Source organism: Athene noctua, chromosome 7 (assembly GCF_965140245.1).
Source record: "Athene noctua chromosome 7, bAthNoc1.hap1.1, whole genome shotgun sequence".
NCBI lineage: Eukaryota > Metazoa > Chordata > Aves > Strigiformes > Strigidae > Athene > Athene noctua.
Genome location: NC_134043.1, coordinates 11,486,985 through 11,514,483, shown reverse-complemented (window position 1 = coordinate 11,514,483; position 27,499 = coordinate 11,486,985). Strand labels below are relative to the sequence as shown.

Here is a 27,499-nt window from a genome sequence, read left to right as displayed (position 1 = left end):
TACAGACAGATTTATTGAGTGTATGTAAGAAACAAAAAAAACCCCAACCAACTTTGAGATCATTCAATCAGAACATAAAGAGTACAAGAGAAAAAAAAATGCTAACACTTTCCACAGGAGCTGAGAATGTAAAATCAGTGTAGTTGTGCAAGATCCAGAACAATAGTGTTTGTTTGAAGATACTGTTTCTTGTCATTGTATTGGGAAGGCAGGTTGCATAAAAGGTCAGACAAGTACCATTGTCTCACACAACGCATGCCAGCAGAGATCTGAACAGAATGCTTTCAGATGGGAAATACTAGGGGGTTGAGGAGGGGAAAGAGACCATATCTGATATAGTAAAGAGAAACAGCTTAGGTTCTCATGAAGAACAGTTTTCATCTGCCCAAAGCCATGCAGGCTGCCTGTAGCAGAAATGGCATGAGCACAAATACAGACAAAGCTCTGGGTGATGATACTTTTCATCATCAAACACATTGCCTGAACCATCTTCCAGAAGAATTGAAAACCAGCAGGGTTTAAATCCAGGTGTACCCACTCCCTTGCCAATGTACTGGCCTCCTGAAAGAAGTCTAATGTTTACTGAAGAACATTAGTTCTTTTAAGTCGTCTTCTTCTCCCTACCCTCTGCTTCATTTTTTCTTATTTCAGAGAGTTGTCCGTGATCTCTTTCAAGCAGGCATCTTCCTTTAGAAAATTTTCAGAGTATCTGGGTTTATGGTCTTTGTTGTCTCTTCTGCTGAAATAACTGCATTGGTGAGAAGCTGTGAAACTCTTTGGCCTGACCCACTGTCACGGTGGTCGTCCATCCTTCCATCGCTCTGGCCGCTTAATATCTGCTCTGCGTCCTAAAGCCCCCAGGCTCTCGTGATATTTCGTACTACAGAGAATTTGGACAAGAAAAGAAAGAAAGAAAGAAAGAGTAGCTCTGGGTCAGAAAGCTCCTTCCTCAGAATAGATCAGCATGTAGCACACTGTACATGAAAGCCCTCTGTGACACACCAGCCCTCAAGGAAAACCAAACAGGCAGATTTTAATCAGTGAAAAGTTGACCTCTTCGGAAAGTTAGAAATGCCAAAATCTACGTGAAACTAACTAAATAGTTGTTTTTCTTCTCTTAATTGGCAGCTTTTTAAAAGCAGGAGGTTTTTTTAAACATCAGGTTTCTGTGTTGCTTCTATCACGGTTTACGCCTCAGTTCTGTAAAACACATAAATGTTTACAATTAAACAGATTTTCTTCACTAAATAGGGGTATTTTCTTGTACCACAGAGGTGGAGCTAAAATGTCATTTAAATGAGACTCAAATGGACAGTGTGTTTCCTATTTACTTGATACATGGAGAACCCAGCAAATCAATCATATCACAGCATAACACTTCTCAAGCCCCTGCTCCCTCTGCAGCTCCCTTGCTGCAGAATTCAAGGATAAAACAAGACAGTTTTTTCAGAAAACACCTTCCAGCTAATGACATGTCTCTGCTGAACAGACTCCCCTGGGCTACATCAGTGCAAAAGCTATGCTAGCTTTTTCATGGCACTTTACCCTTTTCCAACTGCAGAGGCTCTTGCAGTGAACTAGGCAGTGGCAGAGCGGGGGGAGGACACTGACCCTCTGGGCAGCTGAGCCAGCTTAAGATGAATGTGAATCTTGCATGAAGCTGCAGCTGGGATGGGCCACTGCAGCACCTACTGACACTACAACTGGCTTAAAAGAAGCACAAGTTGTAACAAGCTGTGATAGCTGCATGCACATCTGTGCTTAACAAGGTGTTCACTCAATGCAAACAAATGTCCTATGACACTGTAGACCATTGGGTAGCCAAAGTGTTGCTTTGACCCTTGCTTTTCACATACCCCTCCTGTGACTCAAGGATAACTACTGGGGATTTAAAAAGGTTTTTATAAGATGACTGCTGATCTCTAAATTAAGGGAAATTTTTTCAGCTGCAGCTATAGTTGTTCATACCACTTTAGCCTTCTAGATCAAGGGAGGATGGACAGAGTGTTTAGATTCCAGCAACGTCTGTAGCCCACAGCACTACAGTTCAGGAATGCCATAGGCCTGTGTGAAACACTTACCAAATCATCATAATCCCTTTCCGGAAAACGACCTCTATTTGCAGAACGCATCTCATATGGGTTGTTTGGCTGATACCCTGGGTTTGCATGGCCAGAAGTGGTCTGGACTCTGGGGAACATCGTGGATGGTCTATCATTATTAGCATTTGGGTTGGAATATTCTGTTTTAATCAGGCTCTTCTTCTCTGGATCACGTTTGTGTTTGGCTCTTCAGAGGAAATGAAAGAACAAAGGGGGTTTTAACAGAAGTTTTAGTGTGCCTTACTTACCAAGTCCAACTAATTGAGTTGTCCGCTCCCACCTCATTTTGAATGCACAGTCCTGTTCTGAAACATGCAACAGATTTTTCTAGCATACCTATTGCAAACCCCTTGTTATCCATGATAGAGTACAAAGTCTGGCATCTCTTATCACAGATGGGGCTAAGCTGCTAAGAGAGACAGAGGGGAACTTTGGCCTCTTTCCACCAGTTCCAAGTGTGAAGGAGTTTCCTTAACCACCACTAGCTCTAACTGACTATTCAGAGGAAGAAATGAGGCATTCATTAGGACCAGTTAAGAAAAGTTGCCCTCATGCCTGCAGACAAAGCTGAACACTCAAGTGATGCATGTAAATTGTCTGTGATCACAAGTCTATACATTGCATGCACACGGCACCAGTTCGTGCAGCTGCTGGTGAGCTGTGCCTGCTATGGGTGGTCTTGTAGGCACCTTTACCTGGGCAGTGCTGCGAGCAAAGGCAGAGGAGCTCCTTGAGTGTTTCTGTATTTATTGTGTGGAGAGAAGTGAGGAGGAGCAACTGCATTTGGGAATTTGCCAGTACACCAGGAATAGCAGGCTTTAAAGAGATGCTTAGCTGGAAATGCCACCTGTATTGAGCTGAAAGGAGCATGCCAGACTTTGAGCTGAAGTGCTAGCAGGGAAAGCTGCAGAGGGTCTAAATTTGGGCCACACAGTCTTCTGATATCAGCATCCTTCTTCAGTTTTATCCAGTTGCCATAAAGCACTGGCTAGAGCAGGATTAAGATTACTGGGTCAGGCGTGTATTTTGAAGACTTGGCTGAAGCTTTTACAGTTGAATTCACAGCAAGAGAATAAATACTTCTGGGAAGACCACATAGGCAAAACCAAATTCTAATGGCTACATGACTTAAATGAACTTGTCTGCCCAACTAGGTATGCAACCACATTCACAGCTCTGCCCCTCTGAATTTCTGCTTAGTTCTCTACAAAAGTGTAACAATGCAGCTTTTACTCAATTGTAAGAAATACTCTTACCTTACTGAAACAACAGCGACTGCTATCACTAAACTCAGGATAATGGCTCCAAACACTGTACCCACTATTATAAGGATGAGTTCCCTATCTGAAAAAAACCACACCATAAACAAACATCAGTTGAAAACGTGGTAAATATTGAAACCCAAGTCCTGTCACTGTCCTCTTGCTATTAAAGAAAGGAAGAACAGAAAGAGAGGACGGGAGAGAGGGAAGGAAGGAGGGAAGGAGGGAAGGAGGGAAGGAGGGAAGGAGGGAAGGAGGGAAGGAGGGAAGGAGGGAAGGAGGGAAGGAGGGAAGGAGGGAAGGAGGGAAGGAGGGAAGGAGGGAAGGAGGGTTGGTTATTCATTCCCAGGCTCCTGGGGCTGTCTCAGTACAACTGTTTGTGGACACAGGAAGATGTAAATTAAGGAACTGATCTACATTAAAGATTGTCTCTTCTGGATGGCTATTTTGATCCCAGATTAGGTTCCTAATCCTGTGCACTGAATGGCTTCAGACATATTTATAGCTGAGGGACAGGAACAACTGAGAGGGTGTAGGGGTTGCTTAAACTAGTATTGCTGTTAAAATATGTAGTTAGGTGTCAGAAAGGCTCTTCCTGTGCCCTAGGCACATAAGGCACACTGATTTGAGGTATCTATTATGTGGGACTATGAACACGGCATAAATATCCCATATGTGAATAAACGTTTGGCAAGAAATATTCATTTTCACTGATCTTGCTGCAGAATCAGAATGACTAAGGAGGAAGACATGGATTCTGCACATCTTCCTTCAGCTGTGAATGAAATTCCTACTAAAACCTAGTCTTAGCTCTGCATAGCCATGGTAAGTTAAAAAAAATTAAAAAAAACCCCAAACCCAAAACAACCCCAATTGCTTCCTGCAGGGCATAATTTCAAAATAAGGGTGTGAAGAGTAAGACAGCCTTTTGAGCTACCCAACCTTACTAGTGGTACCTACTTGAAGATCCCAGTCTGGATTTATGAGTTTGCCATTTAGTACAGCGAATGCTTGTACTGGAGATACACAGCATGAAACCACCAACTGTACCATTACCAGCAGAACAATCTAGCACATTTAATCACAGGAGCATACATTGACACAACAGGGAATATGATTTCTTGAAAGAACATTTTGCTAAACACATGTGTGAAGTATCTTTGGCTATTGCTCAGCGAACTTTTTACATCAGTACCCACCAAGTGCCACATGGAGAAGATAAGGCTATTAATGGAGTTTATTATTAGGGGGTCCCAAATTCATGTTTAAATTCACAATGTGTTGATTTTGTGCCAATTTAGCATTTTCTTTTGCTTTATGAAAAAGGCCTTAAAATTCCAAAACTTTCTCTAGAAAAGTATGTTGCAATTGATGAAAAATGTTGTTCCTGCCAGACATTTACACCTGGCAAGATTCACTGTGCTGCACTACAACTACCATTAGCCAATCTCCAAAACTTTTAGGCAAAACTGGAAGAAAACCCTTGAAGATCTCATCAGCTGCAGACACAGGTATGTTAGACATGTGTAAGAATGCAGCAGTGTGAGACCCCAAAGAGCCATATGAGGATGTACCTTTTGCTCAAAAAAAGCCAAAGGAGTTGTGAGAAGTGAAGAACCATAACTGTTTGTTTTTCAACCTGCCTTTGGCTGTATTAGATGTTCTGAGTGTAGGCACATGCAAATACTAGAAGGTATGAAGACTCTCCTAATTTATATGATGGTGGAAACTGGAGAAAGTGTAGTGAACAGCTGCAAAACTGACTCAGAAAAGGAAAGAAGCTTTGGAAGGCCTATCTGGTTAGCTTGTCCAGATGATTACAATTATGGAATAACAGTCTGGGCCACCATCTCTTCACCAGTGTAGAGTACTAGATACTATGCAGTTCTTTAAAGGTAAAGGACAAACGAGAACCAGTGGTTGGATATTAAAGCAGAAATGTTTCAAATGAGAGTAATCCACTTATGTTTCAATAGAGGGAGTAATTAACTACAGTAGAAACTAATGCATTAGTGGTGCTGAGTTCAGCACTGCATGTCTTTAGATGAGGACTAAATGTTTCTCTGTCAAATAACCTGTGTTTGAGTAAAAACTACTGAGCTTAATGTAGAGGTCATCAGAGGAAATGCTACTGTCTATCTGAACATGATTTTCAAGAAGGGTTTTTCCTTCCAGGCCAATAGTTTAATTTCACTCATATTTTTCTAACATTTTCCTGCTATCAATACAGGATGGTGGCACGCCTAAAGGTTACTACTACTTGTTAATTTTATCTCAGGCAGATTAAATATTACCAGATGTTTTTCCATGCTGTAATTAAAAATCAGAAATTCTTGTACTTACTATTATTGCAGTTGTCCCCAGAGTAGCCCACTGGACAACTACATGAGAGAAAAAAAAAAAAAAAGTGGAAAGAAAGAAAGAAAAGAAAGGTAATGTCATTAAGCAGATAATCAAAAAACAATAGTATATTTCTACTTTTTATCAGCAGTTTCCTGCAAGGTGTCTTTATTACAGATTTCCTCTTTAATGTTAACTTAATATCGAATTATTTCATTTCATTGTTAAAACAATCTGAGATTTTCAGAGTGATTGGTGAGCTGGGCACTCAAAATTCCAGGTTCACAGTCTGAAAAAGTTAAAAGGGCCTAATTTCTCCAAAGAGCTTAGCTCTACCCTCCGAGCCACTCTGAATTGCTACACACCATCTTTATCAAAAGCCTCAATATAAGGTCTATAAGGACTGGCAGTTCTTTGCCTTCCCCCCCGTACTAGTTTATTTAAAATAGATTGACTTTATGGTAAGGAGCATTCAGTGTGTAGCAGCAGTAACTACAAAAAGAGCTGAATTAATGGATACAGGGAGTAAGGTCTTTCTGCTTATCCATGGGAGCAGCGCACAACCAGTCACCTGCTCAGCTTCCCCAGCAAACAACATTACTCTGTTCTGATCCTGAGATAACAGAAATACCCATGGAGAGGAAACCAAGACAAAATACCATAGGACTGAAAGTTAACAAGAAACAGAGTCCCCAGTGATATCAGCGGAAACTTTCCAGGGATTTGAGGCAAGTCTGGCTCTAATGCCTGTTGCTTACTAAATGCTTCAGCATACCAGTTCCCATGGCTCAATTACTCTGAAGAATAGTTTATGTTTATGTTGGCAACCCACAAAATAAACATGAAGTAGTTTATCCTCTTCATTGACTCACAAATGACCTTGGATTTCCTTGACTTTCCTCTGAGGTATTATGAGTGCACACCAACGGCTAATGCCAAGCAGTTAAAATGCCATAACTTGTGACACTAGGCAAATTTGTCCACCTGCTAACCACCTCAGGCACCTCCCTGATTCACACAGCTGCATCCTGTTCTTCTAGACTGAGGGTGACCTCCTGTTCTTCTCCCCTTATCTTTGCCTAGAACATAGGAACACAAGAAAAATCTGAGTACTCACGCTACACATTCTTCATTCTTCTTTTCAAAGTTAGTCATGCATTTGCATGTTGGAATCCCTTTTTCTTTTGCACAGTACTCATTTTCTTCAGCAGAACAGTCTTCACTGCAATCTGTATATTCAGACGGAAAAAAAACCAAAGTGAATTGAAGATAATCCCCCCAAAAAATCAACATAACCCCCCAAAAAATCAACATTGGAGAAAATCAAATCTCCCTTTCCTTTTCTTTTTTTTTTTTTTAATTGCACTGTAAACACACACAACTTTGTTGTGCTTCAGAGCAACAGAATGGATTTTTTAGGGCTATTCCTATATAGAACAGATACTGAAGTACAAAAGCACAAGATCAGAAGTAAACAGTCTTTGTTTAAAACCATCCAGCTTCATCAGACCGGAAATCTGGCTAGGCTGCATCTTACATAGACAAGCAATGACCTACAGTTTGATCTCACAGCAGATGATTTTTATTGCAACTGATCTATTATAAAACTGGATCATATTTAGACAGATTAGGGACCACAAAGGCCCACACTGGATCACATCTCACTGGCCTTGTTGTAGCCACCTTTCATCATTTTGTCATGAGTGTTTGCAATATTTGTTGTTTTTCTTAAAATCTCATAACTTAGACTTTTTTTCTGTAGTGTGAAAATTTTAATTTTCATAAGAAGAAAATAAGGTACATCTCAGGGCTGTGAAGGGTAGCTAAAAATATAAACAGAATACTCATTAAAAGGTTCAAAACTAGCATGCAAATAAAACCTCAGCAACAGTTCCTAAAAATCACACAAATCATTCTTCCCAGAAAAACCTGTCTAAACACAGTCCTAGAACTACCAACAATGGACAGAGCTTTAACAGATTGTTGTAGTGCATCATGAGACTTCCAGTTCTGTCAGCGTTCCCATAGCTGTCTCCAGGTAACATGTACAATTTATTCCCCAAATGTGTCCTAGCAGGGAAGGCTGTGAATATAGAATTCAATTTGTTCCATATTTTACCTATTTAGATTTCAATTCTTACCAACAGTTTAACAATGCATTTGAAGAGTTGCCCACTCACTGGTTTCAGTGATAATTTCCTCAGGCTTTAGTTTATTCTACGGGAGTAGAATTACGGATGTGTTTAAAGTGAAACATGAGAATGTGTTTCTATGGCTTTCTTAAGACGACACACATTTCCTGGTTTTTAGAGGTCAGCACATTTGTGGAGCACTCTTTTCAAAAACAGACTGAGACAGGGAATAATCATGTCAGCCTTTCAGGGATAGATAAAGTAGCAAAGTTCTTACCCGAACAAGAATGAACATCCCATTCTGTCCTTGAGAAACCATCTTTGCATATGCATTTTGGAAACATACTTTCTTTACAGGTTGTGGTTTGAAGGTCACAATTAAAAACAGCACAATAGGTTGTAGCTTTAAAAAAGAAACAATCAGGAAAGAAACCTGAGTACTAATAATATAATTTCATGGAAAGCAATGCACTTGCTCAGTAAATCATAAACCAACTATTTAGAAACTCTGAAAAAAACCTTTAAGACCTTTTTTTGAGACATCAATACTGCAGGCATTTGAACTAACCCTTTCTTTTCCCTTGCTCTTTACCAATTAAGGTCCTGTTTCCATCACATCTTCTGACCTTCTGTTTCTCAGCCTCCTACAACTGCCTCTAAACATTCCTTGTCCCCAGTCCATGAAGAGGGAACTTATAAGTTCACATTCTGAACACTGGCTTTATGACTCACCTTAAAAAAAATGTAGAAAAATCCCAGCACTGTTCCCTTAGTTTTTTCTGCAACTGAACTGTGAGGCCCAGATCTCATACAGTTCTACATAGATATAAATATTTATGGGCATGCAGCTCATTTCACAAGCAATATTATTATGCTGTTTGTCCAGCATGTTGCTCTTTAGATCCATGTCCCAGTGGTGGGAATGGTTTACAAACTTCATTGGGTGGGATGGAGTGGAGGAATGTGATTGCACTGGTGCTTTGTGAGCTCTCAGGATTTTTCTATATCCCCCTCATGTTTAGGACCAGCACACAGAAAATGTCATGGCTGAGGAGGATACAGTCACCTTCAGAGACAAAATTCAGGCTATAAGCCATGAAATGGACTCCTTTAATTATTAGCTACACTGTCATGAAAGCTGATTTCAAAATATGAGCATATTAAAAAAAAAAAAAAGATTAAAAAAATCCATGTTTAATTTAGAAAATCATTCTCTAAGTATTACACTTTCGGTAACACTTTACTGGTTTATACCAATGAATCACTCAGCTCAGTAGCTAATCAGTGAGGCCACATTTCAATTACCATGGTTAATTATCGATGAAGAAGTCTAAAGATAGAGTTTGATCCTACTTTGCCAGTAAAATACTGTCTTGTTCTCAGAAGCACAATATATGTCTGTATATATTTTGTCCTGATTTTGCCATCCACTTAGCACTCAGCAGGTTAAAATCAACATGATATTGCTTACTTGGGAATAAGTATTTTCCTTCTCTTCTTCACACAGGAAGTAGAAAGCCTTAATAAGACAAAAAAGCCCAACACTGAATGGTTGAGCCTTCAAAATTACCTAAGATTGAATATTCAGCTCCTTAAAATCAACAAGGCTTATGCTCTGATGGGCTTTGCTGCACACAGAAATGTTCTAACCAGCTTTGATGATAGGAACCTCTGTTTCTGCTGATTATTTACTTCCACAGTAGGGAATTACATACCTGTGTACAAAGAGACATAGGACGAATCATTTGCTGCTTTAGTTATTGCAGAATAAACTGTCTCTTGGTTTACAGATGAGTTCTCCATAAACAGGTTTGCCACTATTACATCAATTGAAGAAGAAGCTCTGACTTCTTTTAGAGGTCTGAAAAGTACAGATAGCATCCTTTTAAAGTCACGTATAAACCATATGGATAGCAAGTTAGATGCAAAGACAAGAGATTTCTGCCAAACCTGCCTCTCTCATCCCACAATGTATCTAGTTGCTAAGACACCTGAAAATAAATTCAAGTCTTGTTTAGGAATAAATTAGTGGCCATCTTTCCAGTAGATCCAGATGTAAATAGGTAGCTGGCAAGCAAAAGCTGTTGGATTCAATGCTAACAACATCAGTTCTTTGTGTACTGTTGTCACGCAACTAATATTTTTTACTGGGCTAACCTCAAGCCAGCTGCAGCGTGGAGGACCTCATCTGTTAGGGTCTAACTTTTACATGCTTGCATCAGCCTGAGGCATGATCCAGGCATGACATGGAGAACCCATCCTGAAGTATGGTGAGGGTAACTTAGGGTACAACCACGATGAACGGAGAAGGGTCTCTCTGCAATGCAGAGGTTTCTGTGCTAACCACATGCTAGCTGGGTTGGGTTCAGCTGGACAGCAGTCTCCCTGGGGTGAGGCAGAGAGCAGCAGTGACTACCCTCTTCTTCAGCTAAACTTCATGCCACTGGGATAGGCATACAAATACCTTTAAGTGGTAGATTGCTGTAGTGCCTTAAGATGTTACTGTGCCCCATGTGTCTGTCACAACCGCTCTGCTGGAAGTTACTGCCCTCACAACTTGGCTAGAACAAGAGTCTGCTTAACTGCTTAATCCAGGGAGTTTGCTGAAAATTTTACACTGCTGTGTGTGCTAGCATGACAGGTTTTGCTTATTGTGGGTTAGGGAGCTGTCACCAGGAAGCTGTCAGAGCTCTGGGGACAGTGACCTGTAATAGATGTGGATAGGAAGAGAGGGACATCTTACAGTGTCTGCCTAGATCAGCAAAACACCTATGCTCACAGTTACAGTCACCACAACCCATTTAATAACATCTTTACTCAGCCTGCCATCAGGAGAGACCAGCAAATGCACAGTGAGATTTCTAGCTTTCTGTACTGAAAGTGTTTCTCACATTAAAGAGGGACTCCAAGTTGGACCTGTTCATAGGAACCTTGGGGTTAACTGTTACAGTTTCAGAGATATGTCAGAGATCACAGGGCCTGTTAGTTATAGCACAGTGCTATATGATGGTGCTAAAAGTGGGACTGTGGAGCTGTCTCAGCCAGCCCACTTCACAGACATACTGGAAATCCATGGGGTAAAAATGGGGTCAGCATCTCAGAAACTTTAAAAATACAAAAAGAATGTCCTCCTTTAACAGGAGGCATACTGAACTGAACTCATCTCATATCCTTTACTGAATTGAGTACTCCATGGGAAACAGATTAAAATGGGATGTGTGGGAAGCATTTACTGTGCAAAGACCAAACTATCAAACTTACTGAATTTTCACGATGACAGTCTGTCTGAAGCCTGTTAAATCATTGAAGGCATTCTCAAACTATAAAAGATAAATGAAGTGGAGTTAAAGGCAAGCAGAAATATAGACCAAAGTCACATGAACCACTGAGGCTTCAGCTGTAAAGCTTTCATCCATAACATGCTACTATAGGCACAAATAAAGCAAGCTGCTCTGTCACATCCACCGTGCAAAATAATGCAGAGGAGTGGTGGGTTGGTGCTGTAGAATGGGGAATATGGGAGAGCAGTGGAGGGATGGGGAGACATGAATTGAAGGAGTACCAGGCAGTGCATTAGGGCTGACTGGCTCTATGGCTACAGATAGTCCCTTGCAGACCCACCACTTAGAAGGGCATCTCCACATTACCAACCTACATACAAATAGGAGAAGTAGGCACCCTTACAGATGCCATGTGTCCCTAAGATGCAGTGAGGTGGGATTGTCAGGGTTAATCTTGCGGGGAGAAGCACAGAACTGATGAAACCATTGAGGATTGGAGGGGGTCAGTACAAAAGTCACCGCTCTCCCTCATGCTATGCCAAGCAGGGAACAACTGGTGGAGGCAGCTGTCTCAGCTGTCTCCAACTGCCACACAAGCAGAAGACTCCGTGAGAAAAGGATAAGATGTCTAAGTCAACTGAAATGAATGATAAACTGTCCTTCCTTGTAATAAAATAAAAATTGTCTATGCTATTTTCACTTTTGCATACTATTAGGTATCTATTCTAATGCTGCATATCATGCACTTCTGTACCTGTCATGAAAAAAAGTTGGACAAAAAAATCGAGGAAAATTTTTTCTAACATTCTGGAGGGCCAATTTTTGGTTACTTTCTGATAAAACATTCATAGAAAGCAATATAATAACATGAATAATTTGATAACCATTTTTGATTAATTCTGACTAATGTTTGGTGAATATTTTTTGATCAGCTGTCTGGTAGAGTTGCATATATCTTCTTCCTTACTTCCAGAAAGTGACATAAGCAAATCCACTTGTTTCAATATGATTGTATAAATTAAACTGTTCATCTTATTTCTCCAGGAAATCCATTACTACATTTATCTATCATCACAGAATGCTCAAAATGTGTAATATCCATTTCATTAATAGATATAAAATGCTGACACTTGGTATGCTTATGGAAGAGGCTTATTATTTAGGTATTTAGACACAGATGGACAGCCATTCTGAAAAGTTTGTGCAGTGTGGAAATGACAGCTTTCTTTAAAAAATAAAAAAGTTCATTTTTATTCATACCACTGAGTATTACTTAGCCCTCAGCAAACAGTGGAGATCAGAAACTAAATGCGTTAGAAAACTTCACCCAGCCCCATGGTTTCTGGGAATGGTGAAAGACACAGACCAATTTATGTGAGAACTTCCCAGAATAGAAGTGGCACTAAAAATGTGGATCTTACTTATTTCAGGTACATCCATCCCTTCAGTAAAAACCATGCATGGACTCATGTGAGGGCAGAATTCAAGTCTTTTATGAATAGGTCTAAGCTACTGTGAAACATTCATTGAAAGAAGTAGATTTCTCAAGTGGAACTGTTCCAGTCTCCACATTAAAGGCAGTGTGTCCCCCCTCTATCTGCATGACATTCAGGATAGCATTAAATATATAGAAAAATAAAAACCATCATCACTCACAAATGTTGTTATATTTTGGAACATTTCTTCATACTGCACAGAATTTATATTTTGAATACTATTACTGTAAGTTCCTTTCAGTGTAATGACCCCTGGGTATATTTTTCCTGGAATGAGAACAGAGAATATTCATCAATTAGAAAGCATTCAAGTATGTTGGGCTTCACCTGAGAGTTCTCCAGCCTTCAGAGATGGGGAAATGCAATGCAGAAATCAGTCAGTGTTATTTTTCATATACTGGAGGAATCAGTATGAGAAAAATGTTTGTTCAGTCAGTTCAGCCACAATGGGGGACATACTTTGGCTACCTGGGAAGCAGGCAAAATCCTGGTTTCAACCAAACTGGCCAGACTATGAAACTAAATAATGTTAAACTCTAAGCATAGCCTAAAGCTAACGCAAGACTCCATCTGAGGTGTCACAGCATTTAGTGAGAAAATGCCTGTATTAAGAACTCCAAACTTGCAGCCACTAAGCAACTAACATGGTTCACCATATCTGAGAAAGCAATTCAGTATCTACCCACTTCTTTAGGCTTACAAGCAAATTTGAGAATCCTGCTTGCAGGTACTTAAATAAGAAGTCCTGTTTGCTAACGTGCTTGGCTTTCAGCAGCATCTTAGAGATGCATTTCGACAGGACTCTGATGAGTGTTTAGCAAAAGGGAATATCAAGCCAGTTGTTTAGAGGTCTTCATGGGTTTGGGCCTTTTTAAATCCTGGCCATTAATATTGATGTAAGGTTTACATTTGCATTTTTTCCTGCTTTTAACCAGTTTAATCTCCAGCACACCTGACAGAGAACTCACCTTCTTTTCCTAGCACATTAACCTCTTTGGCTGTTACTGTTTTGTGAGATAACAATCTAGGTCACTGTAGCAGTGACTGTCTGCAAAGCAAGGCATTATTCAGCAGTCACTTTCCCAGACTGATTATGTTTTCGGTTATAACATGAGAACAGGGATATGAGAAGAAAAATTCACCTGAGCAGTTATTTGTGAAGTAACTGAAAATATAAATTGACTTTCTGCAACTCACCTTTATGACAATCCTCATTGCTATAATAGAATCCATACTGGCACAGGCAGATAGAAGTACTATTTAAAGCAACACATGTAGCCAGTTGTCCTCCACAAGGGTCTGGATTGCACAACTCCACTGATACAAAGATGAAAGATAATGACATCAGGATTACTATGAAATTGCAATAGCCAGTTCATATATAAAGTAGTTCATATATCAAATAGTTCATATATACTTCTACTAAAGGAAATTACCAGGCAGAGTATAGATGCAATTAAAGAGCACATGGCTATGTCTTGCTTGCTTAATGTCTATATAGTAACTGTTTTCCCTAAACAATCCAGCAAGATAGCACAGTGGGTACACAGAGTAACACTGAAATTCATCACCTGTCTTACTGAGCATTCCCAATTTAACTCTATTTAATACAACTAAACCTAAAACAAACAAAAAACTATACTGAGGTTTGCCAAAATCAGTGACTAAGTTAGAAAAAAGCAGACTACAATGCCCTGGCTGTCCTTAATACCGCACTGGTATTTACTTGCCTTATTATAGTAGTGTCATGGTAGGGTCCTTTACTGCAAACACATTAATAAAATGAAGGCTCCCAAGCTAATCATCATAGTATATATTCCTCAATAGACATCAGAGTATGCCAATAAGTAATTTGTTGCAGAGCTTGTTACAGCTGTCACCATAACTATATTAACTGGCCACTATACCATGCCTCTACAGCAGTTAAAATTCATGGATTTGTGCTGACTGCTACCTTCTACTTACTTGCAGGAGTTGTTGATGAAAAGAGTGTTGTGTTCATTTCTGGAAAAGGGAAGATAACTTCATATGTCAGTCCTGTTAGTGCCTTGGTTACACTGAGGCCACTGAAGGCAGCATGATATGATGCCTCAAAAACTTTCCTAAACTTTATTCTACCTTGCCCTGTACTGTAGCCAGTGCCTTGCCCTTATATCCTGCAACCTGTTGCTCAGTGTAATTTACCCTGCATGCCTGTCTGTGGTATTTCTTCTCTGACAACCTCTCTAATTGATTTGTCCTCTCCCTGCCAATTTTATCTGTCCAAAAGCTCTGCAGACTATGCACATCTCTCCCTCTCCACAATGCCAAGCTAAACATTGCTACACCAAGACAAGAGTAAGGTTCTTGTTTCCACCCTCACAGCATATTCAGTGTATCCAGAGCGTCCTGTAGCTTAAGCCTCAGTCCAGAGCCAATCCAAGTCCTCTTGGACTCCAACATGTTTAAACACTTGGAAAACATAGTAGCACTACAGGAAAACTTCCAGCTAATACTTCCTTAAAAATCATCTTGTGAGAGGCTAGCCAGGAAGCATGCACAGAAATAAGAAAAAGAAAACTCTTCAAAAGATGAAATAATAAATGCACCAGAAGAAAAAAAAATGTAGGGAGTAGTGGAAAGGAAAAGACTTAATGAAGTTACATTGGATAGAGGGCACATATCCAGATATTCTGTTTCCAGAGCTCCTACAATTGTTTTTATGGATGAAGAGCGCACATGCAGAAAGCAACAATGCTTGAGAAACAATCTCCAACACTTTCCCCTTGTTACAAAGGCCAGCAGGAAAGAGTGGAGGGGAAACACAGCACTGACAGGAGTCTCTTTGGATCCTCTAGAACTTCACACAGGGAGGGGGGCTTGCCAGGGTATGGAGATTCCCGTGAGGGGATCGCTCCAAGATCCCTGGCCAAGGACTCTGGCACTCAGCCCCATGCTGGTGGGTGCCCCAGCTCCCTCACTGCCCACACTCCAAGCAGCCACAGGATCAACTCCCTGCAGAGCCTGGTCATGGGCTTGCCCTGAGCACCTCATCTGCGGGGATGCTCTTGCACTCAGGGCTGGTGTGGCAAGCAAAGGCACCAAGCAGGAAAAGAGCAGCCAATCCAAATCTTTCCCAGCACTTTCCCTTTGCACTAAAGGCCAGCAGGGAAGGAGGGAAGAGGAGGGGAGAAGATGGAGAACCTTGATCTGCGCACCTTTGTCTCCCCATGGGAGAGAAACTCAGAGAAACCTGGGAAGAGGAACTCATCCCTGCCTGCGGGACGTGCAGCGCTCTCTGGCACTGAGTTACTCCAGTTCATCCTCAGAAGGGGCTGACTGAGGGATTTTGTTTCTTACCTGTAGTTCCCGGGGTTGTTGTCACAGGTGTGTCCCTAGTTGTTTCATTGTTTTCTGCTGATGAACAGAAAAGGAGATGGTCGCACTGGTTAGTGGTGTGTGTTGGAAAAGTTTTGGCAAACTCTCTGTGTGCAGGACAACCTCTGAGTAGGGAAGGGGAGAACTTCACAGGGCTGAGCCACCAAATTCCTGGCACCCTTGCCCTGCCTTTGGGCTTTCCCTGGCCATGATGCCTCTGTAGTTTGACATGCCCATAGCCGCTTTTCCCCAGATCCCAGGGATAGAGCACATGTCCCACAGAGACAGTGCATTGCCCCCAGCTCAGCTGCACTCACTGGCCACAGCTGTCTCAGCCACGGGCACATGTGTGTCTCCCTGCAGCAGAGCTCCCTCCGCCTCCCCAAACCAGAACCACACGGCCAGGACCGGCTCCCAGAGCAAGTCAAGGGGTGTCATCACACTGTGTACAGCCCACACACCCTGTGCTCCCCCACAATGGCCTTCCCCTCCCCTGTGTCTCTAGGGATGCTCTTGCACTCAGGGCTGGTGTGGCAAGCAAAGGCACCAAGCAGGAAAAGAGCTGCCAATCCAAATCTTTCCCAACACTTTCCCCTTGCACTAAAGGCCAGCAGGGAAGGAAGGAAGAGGAGGGGAGAAGATTGAGAACCTTGATCTGGGCACCTTTGTCTCCCCATGGGAGAGAAATTCAGAGAAAACTGTGAAGGGGATCTCGTCCCTGCCTGCAGGGCTTGCAGCACTTTCTGGCACTGTTACTCCAGTTCATCTTCTGAAGGGGCTGACAGAGGGATTTTGTTTCTTACCTGTAATTCCCGGGGTTGTTGTCACAGGTGTGTCACTAGTTGTTTCAATGTTTTCTGCAGATGGACAGAAAAGGAGATGGTCGCACAGGTTAGTGGTGTGTGATGGAAAAGTTTTGGCAAACTCTCTGTGTGCCAGAACTGAGACAGGGTGCTTGGCAATGCATGGAGGATTCCTGGGAGGGATGGCTCCAAGGTCCCTGGCCAAGGACCCTGGAACTCAGCCCCATGCTGGTGGGTGCCCCAGCTCCCTCACTGCCCACACTCCAAGCAGCCACAGGATCAACTCCCTGCAGAGCCTGGTCATGGGCTTGCCCTGAGCACCTCATCTGCGGGGATGCTCTTGCACTCAGGGCTGGTGTGGCAAGCAAAGGCACCAAGCAGGAAAAGAGCAGCCAATCCAAATCTTTCCCAGCACTTTCCCTTTGCACTAAAGGCCAGCAGGGAAGGAGGGAAGAGGAGGGGAGAAGATTGAGAACCTTGATCTGGGCACCTTTGTCTCCCCATGGGAGAGAAACTCAGAGAAACCTGGGAAGAGGAACTCATCCCTGCCTGCGGGACGTGCAGCGCTCTCTGGCACTGAGTTACTCCAGTTCATCCTCAGAAAGGGCTGACTGAGGGATTTTGTTTCTTACCTGTAATTCCCGGGGTTGTTGTCACAGGTGTGTCACTAGTTGTTTCAATGTTTTCTGCAGATGGACAGAAAAGGAGATGGTCGCACAGGTTAGTGGTGTGTGATGGAAAAGTTTTGGCAAACTCTCTGTGTGCCAGAACTGGGACAGGGTGCTTGGCAATGCATGGAGGATTCCTGGGAGGGATGGCTCCAAGGTCCCTGGCCAAGGACCCTGGAACTCAGCCCCATGCTGGTGGGTGCCCCAGCTCCCTCACTGCCCACACTCCAAGCAGCCACAGGATCAACTCCCTGCAGAGCCTGGTCATGGGCTTGCCCTGAGCACCTCATCTGCGGGGATGCTCTTGCACTCAGGGCTGGTGTGGCAAGCAAAGGCACCAAGCAGGAAAAGAGCAGCCAATCCAAATCTTTCCCAGCACTTTCCCTTTGCACTAAAGGCCAGCAGGGAAGGAGGGAAGAGGAGGGGAGAAGATGGAGAACCTTGATCTGGGCACCTTTGTCTCCCCATGGGAGAGAAACTCAGAGAAACCTGGGAAGAGGAACTCATCCCTGCCTGCGGGACGTGCAGCGCTCTCTGGCACTGAGTTACTCCAGTTCATCCTCAGAAGGGGCTGACTGAGGGATTTTGTTTCTTACCTGTAGTTCCCGGGGTTGTTGTCACAGGTGTGTCCCTAGTTGTTTCATTGTTTTCTGCTGATGAACAGAAAAGGAGATGGTCGCACTGGTTAGTGGTGTGTGTTGGAAAAGTTTTGGCAAACTCTCTGTGTGCAGGACAACCTCTGAGTAGGGAAGGGGAGAACTTCACAGGGCTGAGCCACCAAATTCCTGGCACCCTTGCCCTGCCTTTGGGCTTTCCCTGGCCATGATGCCTCTGTAGTTTGACATGCCCATAGCCGCTTTTCCCCAGATCCCAGGGATAGAGCACATGTCCCACAGAGACAGTGCATTGCCCCCAGCTCAGCTGCACTCACTGGCCACAGCTGTCTCAGCCACGGGCACATGTGTGTCTCCCTGCAGCAGAGCTCCCTCCGCCTCCCCAAACCAGAACCACACGGCCAGGACCGGCTCCCAGAGCAAGTCAAGGGGTGTCATCACACTGTGTACAGCCCACACACCCTGTGCTCCCCCACAATGGCCTTCCCCTCCCCTGTGTCTCTAGGGATGCTCTTGCACTCAGGGCTGGTGTGGCAAGCAAAGGCACCAAGCAGGAAAAGAGCTGCCAATCCAAATCTTTCCCAACACTTTCCCCTTGCACTAAAGGCCAGCAGGGAAGGAAGGAAGAGGAGGGGAGAAGATTGAGAACCTTGATCTGGGCACCTTTGTCTCCCCATGGGAGAGAAATTCAGAGAAAACTGTGAAGGGGATCTCGTCCCTGCCTGCAGGGCTTGCAGCACTTTCTGGCACTGTTACTCCAGTTCATCTTCTGAAGGGGCTGACAGAGGGATTTTGTTTCTTACCTGTAATTCCCGGGGTTGTTGTCACAGGTGTGTCACTAGTTGTTTCAATGTTTTCTGCAGATGGACAGAAAAGGAGATGGTCGCACAGGTTAGTGGTGTGTGATGGAAAAGTTTTGGCAAACTCTCTGTGTGCCAGAACTGAGACAGGGTGCTTGGCAATGCATGGAGGATTCCTGGGAGGGATGGCTCCAAGGTCCCTGGCCAAGGACCCTGGAACTCAGCCCCATGCTGGTGGGTGCCCCAGCTCCCTCACTGCCCACACTCCAAGCAGCCACAGGATCAACTCCCTGCAGAGCCTGGTCATGGGCTTGCCCTGAGCACCTCATCTGCGGGGATGCTCTTGCACTCAGGGCTGGTGTGGCAAGCAAAGGCACCAAGCAGGAAAAGAGCAGCCAATCCAAATCTTTCCCAGCACTTTCCCTTTGCACTAAAGGCCAGCAGGGAAGGAGGGAAGAGGAGGGGAGAAGATGGAGAACCTTGATCTGGGCACCTTTGTCTCCCCATGGGAGAGAAACTCAGAGAAACCTGGGAAGAGGAACTCATCCCTGCCTGCGGGACGTGCAGCGCTCTCTGGCACTGAGTTACTCCAGTTCATCCTCAGAAAGGGCTGACTGAGGGATTTTGTTTCTTACCTGTAATTCCCGGGGTTGTTGTCACAGGTGTGTCACTAGTTGTTTCAATGTTTTCTGCAGATGGACAGAAAAGGAGATGGTCGCACAGGTTAGTGGTGTGTGATGGAAAAGTTTTGGCAAACTCTCTGTGTGCCAGAACTGGGACAGGGTGCTTGGCAATGCATGGAAGATTCCTGGGAGGGATGGCTCCAAGGTCCCTGGCCAAGGACCCTGGAACTCAGCCCCATGCTGGTGGGTGCCCCAGCTCCCTCACTGCCCACACTCCAAGCAGCCACAGGATCAACTCCCTGCAGAGCCTGGTCATGGGCTTGCCCTGAGCACCTCATCTGCGGGGATGCTCTTGCACTCAGGGCTGGTGTGGCAAGCAAAGGCACCAAGCAGGAAAAGAGCAGCCAATCCAAATCTTTCCCAGCACTTTCCCTTTGCACTAAAGGCCAGCAGGGAAGGAGGGAAGAGGAGGGGAGAAGATGGAGAACCTTGATCTGGGCACCTTTGTCTCCCCATGGGAGAGAAACTCAGAGAAACCTGGGAAGAGGAACTCATCCCTGCCTGCGGGACGTGCAGCGCTCTCTGGCACTGAGTTACTCCAGTTCATCCTCAGAAGGGGCTGACTGAGGGATTTTGTTTCTTACCTGTAGTTCCCGGGGTTGTTGTCACAGGTGTGTCCCTAGTTGTTTCATTGTTTTCTGCTGATGAACAGAAAAGGAGATGGTCGCACTGGTTAGTGGTGTGTGTTGGAAAAGTTTTGGCAAACTCTCTGTGTGCAGGACAACCTCTGAGTAGGGAAGGGGAGAACTTCACAGGGCTGAGCCACCAAATTCCTGGCACCCTTGCCCTGCCTTTGGGCTTTCCCTGGCCATGATGCCTCTGTAGTTTGACATGCCCATAGCCGCTTTTCCCCAGATCCCAGGGATAGAGCACATCTCCCACAGAGACAGTGCATTGCCCCCAGCTCAGCTGCACTCACTGGCCACAGCTGTCTCAGCCACGGGCACATGTGTGTCTCCCTGCAGCAGAGCTCCCTCCGCCTCCCCAAACCAGAACCACACGGCCAGGACCGGCTCCCAGAGCAAGTCAAGGGGTGTCATCACACTGTGTACAGCCCACACACCCTGTGCTCCCCCACAATGGCCTTCCCCTCCCCTGTGTCTCTAGGGATGCTCTTGCACTCAGGGCTGGTGTGGCAAGCAAAGGCACCAAGCAGGTAAAGAGCAGCCAATCCAAATCTTTCCCAACACTTTCCCCTTGCACTAAAGGCCAGCAGGGAAGGAAGGAAGAGGAGGGGAGAAGATTGAGAACCTTGATCTGGGTAACCTTTGTCTCCCCATGGGAGAGAAATTCAGAGAAAACTGTGAAGGGGATCTCGTCCCTGCCTGCAGGGCTTGCAGCACTTTCTGGCACTGTTACTCCAGTTCATCTTCTGAAGGGGCTGACTGAGGGATTTTGTTTCTTACCTGTAATTCCCGGGGTTGTTGTCACAGGTGTGTCACTAGTTGTTTCAATGTTTTCTGCAGATGGACAGAAAAGGAGATGGTCGCACAGGTTAGTGGTGTGTGATGGAAAAGTTTTGGCAAACTCTCTGTGTGCCAGAACTGGGACAGGGTGCTTGGCAATGCATGGAGGATTCCTGGGAGGGATGGCTCCCAGGTCCCTGGCCAAGGACCCTGGAACTCAGCCCCATGCTGGTGGGTGCCCCAGCTCCCTCACTGCCCACACTCCAAGCAGCCACAGGATCAACTCCCTGCAGAGCCTGGTCATGGGCTTGCCCTGAGCACCTCATCTGCGGGGATGCTCTTGCACTCAGGGCTGGTGTGGCAAGCAAAGGCACCAAGCAGGAAAAGAGCAGCCAATCCAAATCTTTCCCAGCACTTTCCCTTTGCACTAAAGGCCAGCAGGGAAGGAGGGAAGAGGAGGGGAGAAGATGGAGAACCTTGATCTGGGCACCTTTGTCTCCCCATGGGAGAGAAACTCAGAGAAACCTGGGAAGAGGAACTCATCCCTGCCTGCGGGACGTGCAGCGCTCTCTGGCACTGAGTTACTCCAGTTCATCCTCAGAAGGGGCTGACTGAGGGATTTTGTTTCTTACCTGTAGTTCCCGGGGTTGTTGTCACAGGTGTGTCCCTAGTTGTTTCATTGTTTTCTGCTGATGAACAGAAAAGGAGATGGTCGCACTGGTTAGTGGTGTGTGTTGGAAAAGTTTTGGCAAACTCTCTGTGTGCAGGACAACCTCTGAGTAGGGAAGGGGAGAACTTCACAGGGCTGAGCCACCAAATTCCTGGCACCCTTGCCCTGCCTTTGGGCTTTCCCTGGCCATGATGCCTCTGTAGTTTGACATGCCCATAGCCGCTTTTCCCCAGATCCCAGGGATAGAGCACATGTCCCACAGAGACAGTGCATTGCCCCCAGCTCAGCTGCACTCACTGGCCACAGCTGTCTCAGCCACGGGCACATGTGTGTCTCCCTGCAGCAGAGCTCCCTCCGCCTCCCCAAACCAGAACCACACGGCCAGGACCGGCTCCCAGAGCAAGTCAAGGGGTGTCATCACACTGTGTACAGCCCACACACCCTGTGCTCCCCCACAATGGCCTTCCCCTCCCCTGTGTCTCTAGGGATGCTCTTGCACTCAGGGCTGGTGTGGCAAGCAAAGGCACCAAGCAGGAAAAGAGCAGCCAATCCAAATCTTTCCCAACACTTTCCCTTTGCACTAAAGGCCAGCAGGGAAGGAAGGAAGAGGAGGGGAGAAGATTGAGAACCTTGATCTGGGCACCTTTGTCTCCCCATGGGAGAGAAACTCAGAGAAACCTGGGAAGAGGAACTCATCCCTGCCTGCGGGGCCTGCAGCGCTCTCTGGCACTGAGTTACTCCAGTTCATCCTCAGAAGGGGCTGACTGAGGGATTTTGTTTCTTACCTGTAATTCCCGGGGTTGTTGTCACAGGTGTGTCCCTAGTTGTTTCAGTGTTTTCTGCTGATGAACAGAAAAGGTGATGGTCGCACTGGTTAGTGGTGTGTGTTGGAAAAGTTTTGGCAAACCCTCTGTGTGCAGGACAACCTCTGAGTAGGGAAGGGGAGAACTTCACAGGGCTGAGCCACCAAATTCCTGGCACCCTTGCCCTGCCTTTGGGCTTTCCCTGGCCATGATGCCTCTGTAGTTTGACATGCCCATAGCCGCTTTTCCCCAGATCCCAGGGATAGAGCACATGTCCCACAGAGACAGTGCATTGCCCCCAGCTCAGCTGCACTCACTGGCCACAGCTGTCTCAGCCACGGGCACATGTGTGTCTCCCTGCAGCAGAGCTCCCTCCGCCTCCCCAAACCAGAACCACACGGCCAGGACCGGCTCCCAGAGCAAGTCAAGGGGTGTCATCACACTGTGTACAGCCCACACACCCTGTGCTCCCCCACAATGGCCTTCCCCTCCCCTGTGTCTCTAGGGATGCTCTTGCACTCAGGGCTGGTGTGGCAAGCAAAGGCACCAAGCAGGAAAAAAGCAGCCACTCTATATCTTTCCCAACACTTTCCCTTGCACTGAAGTCCAGCAGGGATAGAGGGAAGACGAGGGGATAGGACTGAGAACCTTGGTCTGGGCCCCTTTGTCTCCTCTGGGAGAGGAACTCTGAGAAACCTGTGAAGAGGAACTCATCTGTGCCTGTGGGACCTGCAGTGTTCTCTGGCACTGTTACTCCAGTCTGTCCTCAGAAGGGGATGACTGAGGGATTTTGCTTCTTACCTGTAGTTCCCGGGGTTGTCATCACAGTTGTGCCGCTATTTTCAGCATCTTGTCCTGATGAAAAGAGAAGTAGATGATTGTACTGCTTAGTGGTGTGTGTTGGAAAAGTTTTGGCAATTTCTGTGTTTGCAGGACAACCTCTTACTAGGGAAGGTGGGACTGCATGCAGCTGAGCAGCTGAAGCCCTGGGCAGCCTTGTCTTTCCTTTGGGTTGTCCTCAGACCCAGTGCCCTACTGATTTCTTGTTTTCCCTCATAGTCCTTCTCCCACACCCTGGCATTTGGCTCCTTCCCACCAACAGCAGCTGTGCACCCTTCCTGCCTTTCTTCTCTAGTCTTTTGGAGCATGCTCTGTCACTGTCACATGTGTGTGTCTCTGAAGGAAAGCTCCCTCCACCTCCCCAGGGCAGCACCACATGGGCAGTGCTGGCTGCCAGAGCAAGGTCAAGGGCATCCCATTCCTATTGCATATGCTCCAGCCTGAGAGCTAGCAGAGCTCTGGCCTGACCAGGTGCCAGTTTTGCTGCCTTCTCTTGCTACATCAATTTGCCTTTCTCATCCCTTAAAGAAGCAGTGATTTTTGCATCATGCACCTTCAGTAGTTGCACTGTTTTTAATTAGATTTACATGACATTGCACTTCACAGTTAACATGTTCACTGTGACTGCTTGGATTCTGCTCTAGACCTCAGCTGAATTCACAAAAATTACTTTCACTTCAAGAGATACATATATAGATATTTTGCAACTATGGAAGATGCTCTCAGTAGCAGCTTCATTAAAAACTCTGTATGGACTCCTTCAGAGCAGCAGTGGAAGAATGACTTGGCTATCTTCTCCTATGCTGTAACAAATTCAAGCAGACATTGAAAGCAGAGTATTTTTATTCAAAGAATGTATATTTTGCTAAGTTATCAACAGTAGTATCAAGATCTTCTTTCCAGGACTACACTTCCATGCAGTTATAACAGTATACATTTGGTTTTTTCACTCTTTTCCTTCCTTGCTATAATTCTTTCTGAATAAAGAGAAACCCGGCTGATACCAGACAGTTGTTGAAGAAAATTTTCCTCACATTTTTGTTTCAGCATTACCTATTAATGTGTTTACTCTTCTGAAGTATTTTATCTATTTATTTTTAGGATGCTTATTTTATATTTAAACTGTGTCATTATTAACTCTTGATATAAGGATTATTTTGAGGATCTTTTTGTCTAGAAGTAAGGAGAACAAATAATAAAACAGCCTTTCTGATAAATGTGTGATACTGACAAATGGCCAGTTTGGATCATATAATGTAACTTTAATCTGAATTAGTTAATATATAAGTTAGGAATAAACATATTTACTCTGAGCTAATGCCACTGCAATCATAATCTAATCTAAGTCATTAACAGCATGCAGCTGGAAGACTACTCAATTTGTGGCTAAAATCCTTGGCACTAACATGCTCTTATAGCTGGTATATAAAAAAAATATTGTAAATTGCAACGGATCTTTGAAAAATAGGCTTCACTTTTCATGGGCTTTGAAAATCCAAAGTGAGGCAAATTTTATAAACTTTCTCTTCTGATCAATAAAGCTGATTTAGAAAAGGCACATCAAAAAGGCAACACCTGAAGTAATCCATTAGTCTCCTCTAGGTGAAGGGGAAACATGAGCAAATGCATCAGTTCTCTGCCAAGTCTTCTGTCTCCACTGGCCCCTGAGTTCTACAGGCAGCATTATTTCTTTCACAGCCAATGTAAAGAAATGTATATTTTTCCTATAATCATGATATATGTATCTATGCTGGTCACATGCCATGGTTTTGCAGCATTGTTTAGACTGCCTTCTCAAAATTGATGGGGCAGTAACCTCTTACAGAGCTAGTTCTTAGTCTACAACAACTGTTAGCCTTGTAGAGGCTCTGGGCTAACAGTTGTCCAAGAGCACCCTTTGGACTCAAGAAGAATTGTGCCCATGATGACAACAGAGCACATGAGCTGCAATTGAACCTTGCTGACAGGCTTGTCAAAGGTAACCTGGGCAAAGGTGGCAATTTTATGGCACTCTCTGCCTAGACCCAACCTTCTGTGTAAGGAAACAGGATGTATTAATAGATTTAGGCATTTTGTACGGAGATAAAGAAATGGACATTATGGCCAAGGTTATGGAGTAACAGAGCCATCTGGCTGCTGAGCAGGGCAGGGCCTTTGCCAATACTATTCAAACAGAGCCATCCTGCAAAGCTTTTACAATGTTTGTTTAGAATGAGAAGGTTTCTGGGCAGGCCCATCCTGATGCAATGTCAGTTCAAGTAAGTGAAAGACTCACATTGCTTTCAATTGCTCTTGGGTCAAGATTTTTCACATCTTGCTGTTACTCACAAGCCTCCAAACAGAAAACCAACCAACAGTCTTGAAGTCTTCTATGCTTATAATTTATAGCTAAAAATTGGTCTGCAGCATGTTGTAGATGTTGCTGGAAATACATATCTTCACTCACAGTAGTCAACAGAGACCCACAACCATCTGTCACCAATTGCAAGTTTAACAACATCAGCAAAGGTCTTAATTTGGCTCATATCTCTGTAACTTTATCTCCATATTAGCTGGGAGTTCCTGTCCTCTCACAGCTTCAGGTTTCCACAAAACTCTTCATATAGTTGCCTTTACTTCTGCTAATGCCTTCACTTCCTCATATCTGTCACTGAATATCAGGGACAGGCAAGTTTGAGCAGAGGTTCTGGCCCACAACTACCAAGCTTGTCACAATGCCAGAAAAAGTAGTAAGTGGCTTATGGAATGATGCCTGCCCTTCAGTTTGAATAGACAACCCCGCAACCCTCTGCCACCCAAGTTGGTGGTGAAGTTCCCATTAATTAATTTCAACAGGAGGGAACGAATGCTTTGCGAGCCAGCTCAGGTGGCGCTCATTTCTAGACTGACTGTTTAGGACCCTCTGGCTGGAAGGCCAGTGGCAGCAGTTCTTTCCCTGGGTACTGGGGTGGAACAGTTGCACCTTTTGTTATGACTGTAATAGAGCTTGAATTACCTGGGTTTAGTGTGCAGGTCCCGAAAACTGCTCTTGGAATAGGCTAAATTAGGTTAATCACAAGCACCAGTGATTTTGCATTGTTCTGTGGACAAGGAAAACTCTTGGCTTGCAATGACATTTTTTGTCATTAATTAATCAAAACCTAGACATGCTGAATTGTGTATCACCACTGACCTCCAGCCTCCCAGCAGCCGCTGAAAGTACTAAGCAATCCATTCACTACCACAGAATAGCTGCCCTGATAAATCCCAAAACAGAAGATAGTGTTTCTTACCTTTCGAAAGGCTCAACACCAGGCTGAGCAACACAGTGAGGAATACGCAGCGTCTCATTGCCGCTTCTGTGGCTGCTGCTACTTGCTGCTAAACCTAAGAGAAAGTGCTTTTCTCTTCTGGCGCCAGCTCATTTAAGGTCCCAGCCACAGGTAGAGAGTTCAGCCCTGAGGTGACGTCATGGTGGCAAGCAGCAAATGATAGATCCAATCTGTGTTTTTCTTCCTCCTCAGGCTGGGAGGAGATTTCTGGACCTGCAGTGTTCTTCCTTTAAGTCAGAAATGCTTGAGACCTGTTGACACAAGGAACTTCCTGCTAAATAACCTGACGTGGGAACTGACAGCACACCAGCTCTCCCCTGCCAGATCTCCATGCTGACACCTTCAGTACAAATTAAATGGAGGGTGCTGTATAATCTGTTCTTAAAGTGGAAGAAGCTATCCCATCCCAAGGCATGCTAATTATGCCCTTGAAGCAGAGTACCTGGGATCCACATGCTCACTTCCCTTCCAGTAAATTACCAGTATAGACAAGCTCTATGCCTCAGACTCCAATTATTCTTTCCTTATAGATAAAAATTTATGCCAAAGCACTTCCTACTGCTCAACAGAGTAAAAAGCAACAGACAACACCTGCATCTTTGACAGCAGAGAAACAGGACTGCTCTTGGCCCTCCTGGCAGTGATTATGGCTGTTTTGTTTGCTGCCATATTATGTGTGTTATGGGCTCAATAAAGTGGTGTGGCAAGAGAAGGGGGAGCAGGCAGGACATCCAGCAGGTGTTTGACTTTACCTGGGTGGCAGCCCTCTTTTCTTGAGAAGCGTGTTTGTGCCAGGGAGAGCTTTGGAAGCAGGGATGGTCAGCTGGACCAGGGAGCCTGCAGCAGGTCTAGAAATGCAAAATAGTCCAGAAGGCCATGGAGCAGTTAACACAGCTATGACACAGGGAAAAAAGGTGGGAGACAGAGACTT

General features: G+C 44.7%; 1 protein-coding gene across 4 annotated transcripts; it reads right to left on the bottom strand.

Annotated features, from left to right (window-relative positions):
- Window positions 1-96: 96 nt before the first annotated feature.
- Window positions 97-26,613, bottom strand: MUC13 (mucin 13, cell surface associated). 4 transcript variants are annotated; one of them, XM_074910913.1, is made up of 20 exons: window positions 26,530-26,613; window positions 23,219-23,272; window positions 22,400-22,456; window positions 21,577-21,633; window positions 20,945-20,998; window positions 18,859-18,912; window positions 18,038-18,094; window positions 17,406-17,459; window positions 16,774-16,827; window positions 15,953-16,009; window positions 13,811-13,930; window positions 12,774-12,880; window positions 11,098-11,156; window positions 9,552-9,697; window positions 8,114-8,239; window positions 6,822-6,933; window positions 5,708-5,745; window positions 3,359-3,446; window positions 2,082-2,289; window positions 97-880 (listed from the first exon to the last, which is right to left on the bottom strand). In XM_074910913.1, the coding sequence occupies exons 1-20, from the start codon at window positions 26,585-26,587 to the stop codon at window positions 830-832; spliced, it is 1,611 nt and encodes a 536-aa protein (XP_074767014.1). In that variant the 5' UTR covers window positions 26,588-26,613; the 3' UTR covers window positions 97-829. The 4 variants fall into 4 exon arrangements, with proteins under 4 accessions (XP_074767014.1, XP_074767015.1, XP_074767017.1 ...); XM_074910914.1 differs by having other exon boundaries at window positions 22,400-22,453; XM_074910916.1 differs by lacking the exon at window positions 26,530-26,613 and adding an exon at window positions 23,357-23,423.
- Window positions 26,614-27,499: the final 886 nt, after the last annotated feature.

What these genes read in the sequence shown, in the direction of transcription:
- MUC13 (XM_074910913.1), bottom strand. Translation starts at nt 26,587, where the DNA reads ATGAGACGCTGCGTATTCCTCACTGTGTTGCTCAGCCTGGTGTTGAGC. An exon ending in AACAACCCCGGGAATTACAG is followed by an intron (nt 16,828 to 17,405) that starts GTAAGAAACAAA and finishes GTCCATCTGCAG; the next exon opens with AAAACATTGAAACAACTAGT. An exon ending in AAGAATGAAGAATGTGTAGC is followed by an intron (nt 5,746 to 6,821) that starts GTGAGTACTCAG and finishes TCTCTCATGTAG; the next exon opens with TTGTCCAGTGGGCTACTCTG.